We start from the raw sequence: 12,620 nt of genomic DNA on the forward strand, positions 1-12,620 counted from the left end.
ACGAGTCGATGTGCCTTCTGTCCTGATGGAGAGAGTCCCTGCTCCATGACTCGGGGGGGGGCAGCGGGAGAGAAGAGATGGCTGCGGGGAACGAGGTGCCCTGTTGGCAAAAGCCTCCCAAGTGCTTCCTCCCCTGGATGCTCCAACGCAACACCAGGTCATGGCCCTGCACCCACCCGACCCCTCCATCGCGAGGGCCGGGCTGAGGCGGGCAGTCCAGCCCAGCCCAGCCTGTGGCACCGCCACGCTCCAGCACCTTCCCCAGGCTCCTTCGGGCCCAGGCTGCCAGCGGCGGCTGCTCGCCAGCACCTTCAGCCCGCCAAATGGCCGCCCAAGGAAACCCTCCCGGCGCCCACCCCCGCCCCTCCAGCCCTGCCGGCGGGGGAAGGCCGGGCCGAGCACCCTCTCCCTGACCTCGCTCCCCCGGGGCAGCGGGGGAAACCGGGACCCTGCGCCGGGCCGCGGGGCCCGAGCGGGCGATCCACGGCCGCCCGACGCCACCACCCCGGCCGCGCCTCACGGCGCCTGCGCGGGAGCGCCGGCGGGCGCCGCAGGGGGGCGCTGCCCTGCCCGCGCTGCCCGGCGGCCGCCGGAAGTTCCGGGGTAGAGGCGGGCGGGGAGGGTGAGTGATGGCGGGCGGCCGGCGTGAGGGACGGGCCGGCGCGGGGAGCCTGGCAGCCCGCTGCGGGCCGCGCCTCGGGAGCGGGGCGGTGGCGGGGCTTGCTGGCCGGGCTGCGGAGAGGGAGGCTGCCCGCCGAGCGCAGGGCTGCGGTCCGGCCCGCGTCGGTAACGGTCCTTCGTTAGGCCGCGCGGCTGTTCCTCAGGGCCTGAGGGCAGCGGGCGCCTTTTTCGCGCTCTGGGTTCTGCTGTGGAAGCAACGCCTTCGCGCTGAGCTGGGCAGAAGCGTGCCAGTGGGACTCGGCTGAAGCTGCCTTATTTTTAAACCGGGGACAGCCGAAGCTTTATTAATCACCTCTGCAGCTGAGCTACACCAGTGCTTGTGGGCCAGGCGCCTACAGCAACATCGGACAGCGCGTTGGTAAAACGAGGAGGGTGCTCAGCCCATCTTTTTGGGGTTTTGGGTTAAATATAGAGGATTTTTTTAAACAACATGTTTGCCTCATTGAATAAATGTTCTTATTTTAACAGTCATTACTGGCTCTGACAGTGAACAAAGTGAAAAACTATGTTAATATCACAGCTGACTTCCCAGTTCCTGAAGGCTTCACGAATTGCAGGTAAACAGATGTTGTGTGACCTAGTTTTCTGTTTTTTTCCTGGGGTAATTAGGTTCCCAGAAATTTCTTCTCCAGCAAGCAGTGCAAGAGTGGTGAGGCTGTTGTTGATTCAGTGGTTGTCGAATGTTATTATGTCTCTGATCTATTCTGTCATGTTGTGTAGCTCTGATTTGATCTCTTTGAAGCTTAGGAGGAGATTCCTTAGCAGCAGAAAGGCTTAATACAGCGAACAGTTCCTAGCCATTCCAAATTGCACTTACACAGTTTACACAGTAAAATATTGTATGATGTATTTTTAGCAGGTGGTGTTACAGCAACATAATTAAATTAAAATTAAAAAAGACTTTCTTGCTTTTGTGATGGGAATTTTTGTAAGCAGCTTCCTTTATTAGATTATTCTGGCCACAGTTGTCTGGTGGTTTGAGAGCCGGGCAGAGCTTTTCTTCAGATACTGTTTGAAAATTCTGCCTCTTAAGTGAAATTCTTTTCTTCTCAAAGGCCACCTTTTGCCAAGGTCAGTGTCTTCCTTTCTTTGCTGTCACTCTACATCTGCGCACTATAGCACCCAGCCACCTAACAAGAATGGAGCCCAACCTCAGCAGTGGTATGCTCTGGACCCTGAACTGGAAGAGATGCTGATCCCCAGAAAACTTTCCATCAGCCCCTTGGAAAGCTGGCTGACAGTTAGATACTCCCTTCCTAAAGCAGAAGTCCTCAATGCTCGTGAAGAAGTGGGTTATGAACCTCTCCAGCGATATGACTGTCCCCCGTCTGATGAGGGAGCTGATGTGGAGGAAGGAGAAGGAACACTTAGCAACAAGCTTCAATGTAAGAATGTTTTGAAGATTCGCAGAAGGAAAATGAATCGGCACAAGTTCAAAAAGCTGCTAAAGCGAAGAAAGTTTGTACGAAGGAGGATAAAGGAAGGTCGCAAAAAGAAACGTCAGGTAAGCTCAGGGTAGAGAGAACTTCTTGACATAAATGTGCCCACTTCTCAAACTGGCCTCTGTTTGGGTATCGGATGATGTTTTTAGGCAGAATTGATTTGGGGAAAAATGGCAGCAGCTCGGAAAGCCTTAATGAATTCAGTATTTGCTGGTACAATAGCTTTTTTTGTGTTGTGTTTCACTTGTACATCTTCAGAAGCTGTAATTTAGAATATTTCTGTGGTTGTAAACATAGATGTGTGATAGTTACTAGGCGTAATTTTTCTTGCGTGACAGTAACTTAGAAATATATGTGATTAAGGGAGAAGAATTTTAGCGTTTGTGTGAAAGATTAATTCACGTGTCTGCATTATATCAGGGAGACTGGTTTAATCTTAATTTCTTTCCTGTCTTGCCAACATCCTGAAGTGCTTCCTATTGCCTTTTTCTATATAGAAGCCTTTTACTTCCTTTAACAGAAGGGGTGAGGAAAGACATGGGCCTTCATTCAAGCTGTAGACGTTCTCATTCAACACTACCTTTCAGTAGTCTGTTAGGTTTGCTATGATATAGTTTAGTTCATTCTCTGGTAATTTTCACCTTGCCTAGATGCAAATTGGGGTTAATTGTAATTCCATTTCTTCAGATTTGTAGGAAGCTGTGTTGAACACTTTATGATGAGGAAATCCTCTTAATTTTCTTACAGTTTCATTTTCCATCTTCTCAGTTTTCCTCGCGCAGGACTTTTAAAATAATGCTTGTGCATTTTAATGTATTTTCTGCAGTAAGGATAACTATTTTGACACTTGGAGCAAGCTGCTTACTTAAAAGCATTTGTTTCCCTTGTGTGCGTTATACCTAGATTCTCCTTGGAACACACGGGCAGTGACTGAATACTTGAGTGTTGCTTCTGAGCTATGTTACCATTTTTTCTTTCTTTTTTTTTTTTTTTTCCTGTTTTAGATAAAATTTGAGAAAGATTTGGAGCGCATCTGGAAAAGAGCTGGTTTGAAAAATCCTCCTGCGGGATGGCAAACACCCAAGATATTTCTGAAAAGTTCGAAGCGATAAAAACACTTGTAATGAGTTTTAACCTGTAATTGTAATTAAAAAATATTTAAGTACGTGGATTACATTTAACCTTTTTCTGAGTGTGATGAAATTAGTAGGAGGAAACTTTCAGTCTTGGTGAGCAGTTTTCCAAGGGCAAATCTGACAGCAATGTGCTTTTCCTCCTCAAAAGAATAGTGTGAGCTCTTGTATAGTGACTTGGCGCTGCTGTGTATGGTCCTGTGCTGCTGCCCCCAACTGTATGTCTGAGCTGAATTTCTGAAGTTGCTATTTAAGATTAGACAGAATGATGTACTATAAGAACAGTCAGTTGTGGGAGGTGGGATAAGTGAAAGAATTCTTCTGGTAGTATGTAAGACACAAGCATTTTGAAAAGTTCTTTTCAGAATCACATTCTTTCATAGTTTTACTAAAGAAGGGCTGGTGTTTACTAAGACTTATGGTGAAATAGGAATTGGATCAGAATTCCATAGAATATATCTGCAAAAGCTTTAATTTTCACTTATCTGAAGCCTCAGTGTGCATGTGCCTTAGACATTGTATTAGCATCCTTAAAAGTCATATTTATTTTTTCTGTTTTGTTTTGTGCTAATAAAAAATTGTTGATTTTTTCTACGATTGACCCCTGTCATACGGAACATCCAGATACAGGTATCAGTAAAAGTTCAGAGCTAGTTATTCATTAACTACAAAAACTTTTTTGTGCCCGAGACAACCATGTTGTAATCACCTGGTTTTACATGATTGAAGAGAGTCATGGAAGCTGTAACAAATATAGATGTTTAAAATAAACCCTGACAGAGGACTTTATATCTGGGTTCTGTTTTGGGTTCTGCTTTTGATTTTTCTGTTTGAGGCAGTTAACTTCTCTTCTGTGTGATTTAGCTCTTCCCTGTCTGTATTCTAGCAAATAAATGGGGTGGACTGACCTCTGAGAGAACGGAGAGAAAAAGAATGAGCTCCTTTAGGCTCGTCATTCTGCAGCATACAGGGAAGCTACCCTGAAAATGCATTCCCTTTTATCTGCTAGGAGCAAACTAAACTGAAAGGGAAGAAAAAAATAATCTGTGAAACTCATTGCTACAAGGTACAGTTGAGTCTCGCTGCAGGAAGGACAGGTGACTCCTCGCACGCCGTGAACGTGTCTGAGGTTCTGTGTATGGCTCCCTGCTGTTTTTGTCACCAGGTGGCAGTAAATTCAAAGCCTCTGCAACTCCTTAGGCATTAATGTAGAAGCTAGCTGGCTCTTATGTCGGTATTTTAAGGAAAGGGTACACTCACATTTAAAAATTGATTAATCTTGCTAGAGAACTGTTGGCATTCTGAGAATTGCATTGAAGTCCTGTAGAAACATGTGGTTAGCACATTGTTATAGTTCTTTTTTTCCAAACCATCTGTTAACAGTAGGCAACTTTGATCAAAAAAATTAAAAAGATGTTCCATCCTTTTTGTGCTTTAAATAGGCTGCAGTTGCTTTTAACCAAGACCAGTAGGACTCTTTCCTTCAGCTTATTGTCAGGATTTCGACGAAGAGGAGGATGTCTAGCCGTGAGCCTTAGAAACTCACCAAGCAAGAGAAGATTGAGTGTTGATTCTGGCTTACAAGTTTGTTAAATATGCAGAGTGCATCTAAGTGTTTCTGAAATATCAATACGCATTCCCTGCACAAAGGTGCATAGATGAAAGGCTGGGGCTGAGAGGATTAGCACCTTTGAAGTCAGGTCCATGTCTTTTTTCCCCAGTCATGCTTGTTTTAAGAGCCCTTATGCCAGCATTGTTGTGCTCTGTCAGTACTATGGTTCTCTTATTGGCTCTTCATCCAAGCTTGCTGTTTTTCTGCTGAGGGAAAAATGGTAATCAGTTTGCACATTTCCAGGAGATTGTTGGCTGCTGAAAAGTTGGGATGCCTTTGGAATTACATATAGCGAAAGACTTTATAAAAGACAGCAGTAGCATGCCCTGCTCATTTATCAGTGCTGTACCTCTGATTCCAGTTTTGAGGTTTATTCTTCCTTGATTCTCTTTTTGTCTTAGTTAATCCTGTAACTTGCATCTTTGTTGTCTGTTGTAGTCTCTAAATCTACAAATTGCCCAAGGGTATGTTACCCATTTTTTTCCACTAGGGCTTAGGTTGATTTTATCTCTCTCTACTTTGACATAAAACCTCTCTTGCTCGTGTTGTGACTGTAGATCACAAACTCGTCCGTTGTACTCATGTCTGCTGGGATCATGCAGGCAGAGAACTTTGTATGCCATTTTCCTGGATCAGCAGCACCACCTTGCTCTCCAACTTGTTTTTACGTTGGGATAGTAACTAGAAAAGAGAATTATTGAAATAGTGGGAATTGCAAAGCATAATCATTCAGTACCTTGTGATGTTCCAGTGCAAGTGAACTCTTGTACTATGGCAATGATCGTGTTACATTAGGGTACTTGTGTGGTGAATTGCAAGTCTCCACGAATTAAAGCAGCTTATTAAATGGTATGCTCTCTAAGTAGTAGTCCAGTCCTCCAAATTGTAGTCTGCCAAGAGTAGTCATTACTTTTACATCTATTAGACATAATTATACAAGCATGTATAGAAGTCTGGAACTACTGTGTAATTTACAAAAGTGTCTGTAAACCATCCATGGCAGTTACTGCCAGTCTTAGTCATATAAATGCTATATTCCTTTCTGCTGAAGTACCTCAAAGCATGTCTCAGGATTTGTATTTTCTTTGTGGCAGATACTGCAAAGGCTCTCTGTCTTACGTGGCACTAATCAGATAATAGATACTAGGGTTGTATCAAGTTGCTTTAACTCTCTTGACCACAGGATGCAATTTTACGCTCTCTTTCTCTCATTTTGCTAAACAGGGAGAATCAGATAGATGAAAGCTGCATCTATTTTTCTGTAGGGGGAGCACGAGTACATAATATACTATTCACAAAGCTTTATTATGAGTTGCTGTTCCTCCAAAATATGTGCATACCTGCACACTTAGTAAATGTATATGTGTATGTGCATATGTAGCTGTGGTAGGAAAAAAAAGGCTGCGAACAGGAAAGATTTGACTTTTACAATTCTCAAAATATTTAAGACTTGAAGGTTTCTCCTTCATCTCCTTATTATTCTGCTGTTCGGAGAGGAAATGGTTGAAAGTCAGCAGGAGGTTGCTAGAGGAATTCATGCTCTGATTAGAGAGACTGAAGATATTCAGTGGGATGGTGATTCTATGTTTGAAACTGCCTGGCAGTCATTGGTCTGGAAAGGTGCCTCAAAATTGGAATATAAAGCCAATTACACTCATGCTTACATCCCTAATTCTTGGATTGCATGCACTTGAATACAGACAGCAAGCTCAGTTAGCTGAACAAAACATCAAGTTTGGTAGTTTTATCACAGTGATCAGGTTTGTGCTGAAATGAGTTGGCTCTAAAATAGGAAGTCAGATGACTCGGAAGGGATGAAAGTTCTGAATTTTGTTTCTCTTAGCCAAAGCATCACATTGCAAACTCAGAGGGTGTTCTCCCTTTTGGAAAGGTCAAAACCCAGCAACATGGTGGTAGTGGAATTCTGACATAGATGTAGCAGAAATACCATTTCTTTCTAATGCTAGCAAATAATGGTTGCTGGTAAACTTGAGATTTTAGTTGTCTCCTTGACCTGGATAGCAATGTTTCTTACTAGGGTAGGAATTAAATGCATTTTCAGGAGTCTTCTCTAGAAAATGTGTGGTTCAATTGCATCAGTATGGATTCTTGAAGCTTTTTAGAGGATTCTGAACATAAGATAACAGTTCTTTCATCCACACAAACGAACCCAATGTAACTTACAAATGGTCAGTGGCGAGATTTGCATCCAACCATACTTAGTCTTCTGTATGCACTGGAATTACACTCACTTGGACAGCTGAGAATCGGGCCTGATTATATATGGGAAAGGGAGCAATGCAAAAGAACTCTTTGCTGAAGCTTTTCCTTGACTATTGTGTTGTCTAACATAATCCAAGATAGGTTTGCTTGGCGCAGGGGTGGAAAAGCCTGGATCAACTGCCAGTGCTTTGCATATCTAGACGATTGCTTAGTGGTCCACAGTGGTAGAGACGAGATATTGGCAAGAGATTTTTTTAGAAATAATGCTGAAGCAGGAGATCTGTGATACTGATGGGGAGTAGATAATTTATTTCAATTACCTTTTTATAAAGATAGCAACCCCACGGAGATGTCAATCCTATTTCAATGCAAATGAGGAAGCCAAGAAGGTTGGTCCCTTTGATAACAAGGATTGAGCCCCGAATAGATGTAAAGTAGAACCATTTAAAGTGTGTGTAAATTGCAGCAGTTTAGCAATTTGTCTTAACCTCTTCATGCACAAAAACAGTTAACCATAGCATCTCTGATGGTCTGGAGTCTATGGAAGAGATTTTGGCTCTATATGGCAGCTCTTTGCTCCAGTTCTCCACAGAAACAGGCTTCTTGGTAATTGTCTGCTGTAGTTTTGGCTCGCTTCAAATTAATTCTATTCAACTTGAGTTTGTCATAGGAAAAGGGAAAGTCCAGCAGCCAATACAAGATATTCCTTTCCTTTGGAAATCTTGCGCTTACCCTACAAAGCATGTTGGATAGTCTGCTAGCTATTAAAGCAGCCCTGAGGTCATGCAGACAATGAGTCTGAGCTCATGGATGCCCTCTCCATGCTGTCCTTGGCAGAGGCAGAAGGACCGTTTGCTGACTGTCCAGGAAGGAGTCATGTGGAGAGGAAATGGAGGGGAATGTAATGATGGCTTCTTCTGCTCCTGAGACCAGACCTGAAGCTGATTCAAACCGGGAGCTGCATAGGTTGTAATGGGACCGAAGACTTTACATTGAAGGGAAACGCTAATCTGAATTGAGGCTGTTTGTAGACTTGCAAAAGGTTTGAGTGTCCTTAAATCCTAAAGCATGGGTAGCCTGGAAAAAAAATTGTTGGTATTACCCAGACAGTCAGATTTTGTTAGGCTGATGGACTGTCACCCTGAAAGGGTCCAGACTGAAAGAGTTTGTTCACAGTGTTTTCAACTATGATTTCATGGGAGCAGGCACGTGTGTGTTGAAGTGCTGAGGACAGGCTGTGGGGTGCTCACTAAACCTGGCTGCACACAACTGTAGCAGCAAATGTAAAGAGAAATATTCTTCATGTTACTGTTGTATTGGCTCCTGATAGGTAGTGTGCCCAAGAACCTGTTTTTTCTTTTTTTTTTTTTTTTTTGAGTGTGATTTTTTTGTGGTGGTGTTTGGGTTGGTTTGTTTGTTTGTGGTTTTTGTTTGTTTCTTGGTTTTTGTGGGTTTTTCTTTGTTGGTTGGGTTTTTGGTTGTGTGGTGGGTTTTTTTTGTTTGTTGTTTTGGGGTTTTTTGGTTTTTCTACATCAGAGGGAGAGGGCAGGGGTGACGCCTTCTCCTTTGCTGCAGGAGGATTTCTCTGCGTACCATAACTCTGGCACCGGAAGCCCAATTTCTTTTTATGTCTGTATTGTGGGAACTATTGTTCTTTCTTCCATTAGTAAACTCAAGACCAGTCTTAAAAGGAGTACATGTTAGCCCATGTCGGGGAATGTTTATGAGTATCTGGTGTACAAAACACACCTTTCAGGGGGTTAATAGGACCTTCTGACTACCATTGCCTGAGCAGAAACAATGTGTACCTTTACTCTGGTGAGCTAATACCCATATTAAATAGTATTTTCATATTAAAAACTGTCAAAATGTTACCTAGGATAAGTTGGTGTATGTACATTGGCTTCAGTAGCTCTGACTTGGTCCTTCTCAAAATACGAAGCCAGCTCTACTTCAGAGGGTGTGAACCCCAGCCCATGTATTCCAAAGTTAATAAACCGTGCTTGTTTACACTAGCTGAAAGTCTGGCTGATGCGATCTTATTGATCTTGCAAACAGCACCTGTGGAGAACTAAAATTACATCTTTTCTTTTCACCATGCATGCTGTTCTGCTGTTGGCATTTCTCTTCTGACTGTGAAAACATCCTGGTTTGGGTTCGCTTGGGCTGAGCCTGGTCAGTTACTCTCCAAAAATAACAGCACTCTGTAGTTAACCTGGAGCATTGCATTTGCAGAACTGAAATGGTTTTGAAAAGTGGGTTTTGCTTTTCCTACTGATTTTAAATTTAAAAAAAAAAAAAAATCAGTAACTGTAGCTCTTGTAGACATCTGAGCTAGCTTCAAGCAAACAGAGTATGCTGGCTTTCCTGTGAAGTATCCATTCTTGCTTGCCTTTCCCCGTAAGACAGAGGAACAAAACTGAAATAAGGAGCTCTGTGAGTCTAAGACGACCATCTGATACATCACTCCTGTGTCAATTCCCTGAAATAAGACTGAGTTTTTTAGTCTTGTTCACTGCATGGGCACTAATGCATCTTTCCTCTGTTATGCTAGTTACAAAACTTGTAAGAACTATAAAACCATGAGACTTTTCCTCTACTCTCGAATGTGGCTGAAATTAGCTATTGTATTTCAAAATAATGGGAAAGAGGAGGAGATTGAATGCACAGTGGGATCATATAACTGCATGTGCCTTGTCTCCTTAGGAAATGTGGCTAAAATTTTGTTTAAAGTAGAAAAATAACATGAAATATTGGTCAAAAATGAATTTTTTCACTTGTTCAATAAAGAAGATTGGTGCTGATCAGGCAGGTCTTGCGCTGAGGGAGTGTCATTGCCTTTGGTATGTCTAGGTCTGGAGAAAACACTCCTGGAGCCTCTCAGCAGCTGCAAGCACTGCAGAGTCCCATAACCACTTGCAGAGTGATTGGTGTTAAGACAAGGATGTGGAGTCCTGAACAAGGAGTCAGCACATCAGGTAAAAAACTAATAGCTTGGAATTTGTCAGGTTTATATTAAAGGAATTAACAATTCATGGCATGATGCTTCTGGCTGAGCTTTATCACCAGCCAGTGAGGAATTGGTTAAGCTTGAAGAATAAGCAGTCATAGAAGAATGTGCCAAAAAAAACCCCAAAAAACTGGTAGAAGAAACTACAACAGTTATAGTCAGCAGTGTGACTATGTGTAAACAGCACCACGTTACTCACCAGCTCCATTCCCTGGGTGCATTTGAGTCAGAGCCGTTTCCTCTACTGACAGCTGGTTTTCGCTGCTGTCAGCACTGAGGCAGCTTTTCATTACGGAACAGCCAGCTGGAGTCTGTCCAGCAGCAGAATCAGCAGGTACATCCTGAAGGCAGAACCTGTGACTGGTCACCCAGGCTTGGCAGGCCTTGATTTGGCTTCCCTGACCGTTCATATTGTTTCACTTACCGTCCAGAAGATGCTGCTGCATATGATCTTTTCTGTTGCTTTCCCTAGGTTTGAATGGGCATCCTCCAGAGAACTCAGTGCCTAATTTTACTGTCTTTGTGATTGGGAGAATGGCCTGTATTAGTATGGGCATCCTGCCATCTGTGAGAACTTCTGCTGCAGGCCCATCGGAAGGTAGGACAGAGCTGAATGTGTCCTACTTTTTGATAACATCATCCATTCCTTGGGGAAGGGGAGAGGGTTGTAGCCCTCAGAAAGACAGGAAAGGCTTTCTCTCACAAGCAATTTATGCAAAAACCTGGGACTGTGGAAAGAAAGTGAGCGGAAAATAACAATCTTGATATCTTGCCTTGGGTGCCACACCTTCTCCTTGAGTGATTTCTAATTATGAAATGGAGCTGGGGAGCGGAAAGGAGAGCAAATAAAAATACACGTATGTAGCTTTCAGTGTAGGGACAGCTGCTTCTGGAGTACGGCTGCTAGGCTAAAGTAACTTGAACATTTCCACGTCGTACTGATGGAGGAATATGCATTACCGTATTCGGTGTCACGGGGCTGCTCCCCAAGTTGGAGTGGGAACTCTAAATGAGCTTTACTGGTTTTTTTGCATTGTTGGTTTTGTTTGGTTTTTTCCCCCTTCTTGAGATGGTTTCTGTTACTCAAGCATACACAGGCTGTTGAGGGGGATGACAGGTTCCATGGCTCTGCAGAGCTCTGCAAGCTTGTGCTGTTCTGCATAGCTGTGAGGCGCTGGACTGGGATAGAGCAGTAAAAAGTATGTATGCCATAAACTGGGCACTGGTACAAATCCGCTCCAGGCAAAGCTTTCTGTTGTGTGTCCGCCTGGGAATTAACTCAACGTTAGCACTCAGGTTTCAGGTATATGCTTGGAGAGAGGAATGAGATCTGCTCTGTTGCTCCCGAGGCGGAGTTGTCCTCTTCCATTCGAAAGGGCTATTGCACAAAGCTTAAAACCAGCAAGGGGAAAGCCAGTTTGTTTGCTGTGTATTCCAGCCTGGAGTAGGTCAAAATCAGCTTAGAGGCACGCATAACTTTGGCTGGATCCTACTGAGTGATCATTTCTTTCCCTTAATGCAGCTCAGTGTCTGTGTCTCAGGGTCCTGTAAGCTGCACTGAAGGGGTGTGGTATGTTTGATGTGAGAAGCTTTTTCCCTTTTGTCTTTGATGTTCAAGAGACCTTTAGCAATGTTCTTTGAAAAAAAATCCACCAAACAAAAAAAAAACCCTACCAAACAAACCAAAACCAGAAGTGCAGTTTTCCCCTGCAAGTATCAGCTCTGTCATGAATAAGAAGGGAACTCATGCAATGATGGAAGCTGTGACTTTTACTAAAGGGTAGAATTAGGTGTTTGAGTCTTTGGGAGTAATTGCTGATTTCACAATCAGGTTAGGTTAGAAAGGGGTGTGTGAGGCAGGGTCTCCAAGTTTATATCCTTTCTTTCCTCTGCCCTAAACTATTACATAGTGGATTTTGTTTTGTGAAGCACCTGCCATGTTCCACTCCAGAATGGCGGAATTACATTCTTGTCATGGGTGAATGTGATAATTTTGAAAAGTGCTTTGGCATTTTGGGTGAAGGCGCTATGGAAATGTTCCTTCAGTTTCACGCGAAAGTGGTAACAGCTAATACTGGCTTAGTGTGCTTTGGAGGGATGCTTTTACTTACTGTTCTGCACAGTAACTGAGAGACTCACCCCTCTACTCGCATATTCAAGTACCATATTATTTTATGGAGCCAAGAAGTACCAAAGGAGCAGCCTTCTCAGCTGTGGTTCTGTCAAGAGCACCTCATTATCTGTGACTGTAAAGAGCCAAGTTTCTATAAATTTACAGGATCTGTATTTTCTTCAGCTAAACCATTCCCTCTGGACCTGTCTGTTGAAGGTAATTTTGCTAGAATCATCGTATTTCACTCTTCCATAACTCCTCAAGGGCCACTTGAACAGCAGGCAGTTTTTGCAGGAAAAATTAGGCAGAATTGTGTGCTTTTCAACCATTTTTCATAAATAGCACTTTTCAGAGGATGCACTAACTTCCAAATAGTGTTAATTTCTTCATTGATGGCTGGCTACTC

At 43.4% G+C, this 12,620-nt stretch overlaps 2 protein-coding genes across 4 annotated transcripts in view; both read left to right on the top strand.

Annotated features, from left to right (window-relative positions):
- Positions 1–575: 575 nt before the first annotated feature.
- On the top strand, positions 576–4,045 carry AURKAIP1 (aurora kinase A interacting protein 1). Of its 3 annotated transcripts, none has more exons than XM_075172354.1 (4): positions 576–622; positions 1,150–1,238; positions 1,737–2,185; positions 3,128–4,045. In XM_075172354.1, exons 2-4 carry the CDS (start codon positions 1,187–1,189, stop codon positions 3,233–3,235), a joined length of 609 nt encoding a protein of 202 aa, XP_075028455.1. In that variant the 5' UTR covers positions 576–622; positions 1,150–1,186; the 3' UTR covers positions 3,236–4,045. The 3 variants fall into 3 exon arrangements, with proteins under 3 accessions (XP_075028455.1, XP_075028456.1, XP_075028454.1); XM_075172355.1 differs by having other exon boundaries at positions 621–786; XM_075172353.1 differs by lacking the exon at positions 576–622 and adding an exon at positions 760–1,039.
- Positions 4,046–9,891: 5,846 nt separating this feature from the next.
- The window catches only part of MXRA8 (matrix remodeling associated 8), a 33,507-nt gene continuing 30,778 nt past the window's right edge, over positions 9,892–12,620 (top strand). The window contains exons 1-2 of the mRNA XM_075172351.1: positions 9,892–10,069; positions 10,574–10,699. Coding sequence (XP_075028452.1) covers positions 9,937–10,069; positions 10,574–10,699 — 259 coding nt within the window. The 5' untranslated portion in view covers positions 9,892–9,936. The remainder of the gene's footprint in view (positions 10,070–10,573; positions 10,700–12,620) is intronic.

Source organism: Calonectris borealis, chromosome 23 (assembly GCF_964195595.1).
Source record: "Calonectris borealis chromosome 23, bCalBor7.hap1.2, whole genome shotgun sequence".
NCBI classification, from domain to species: domain Eukaryota; kingdom Metazoa; phylum Chordata; class Aves; order Procellariiformes; family Procellariidae; genus Calonectris; species Calonectris borealis.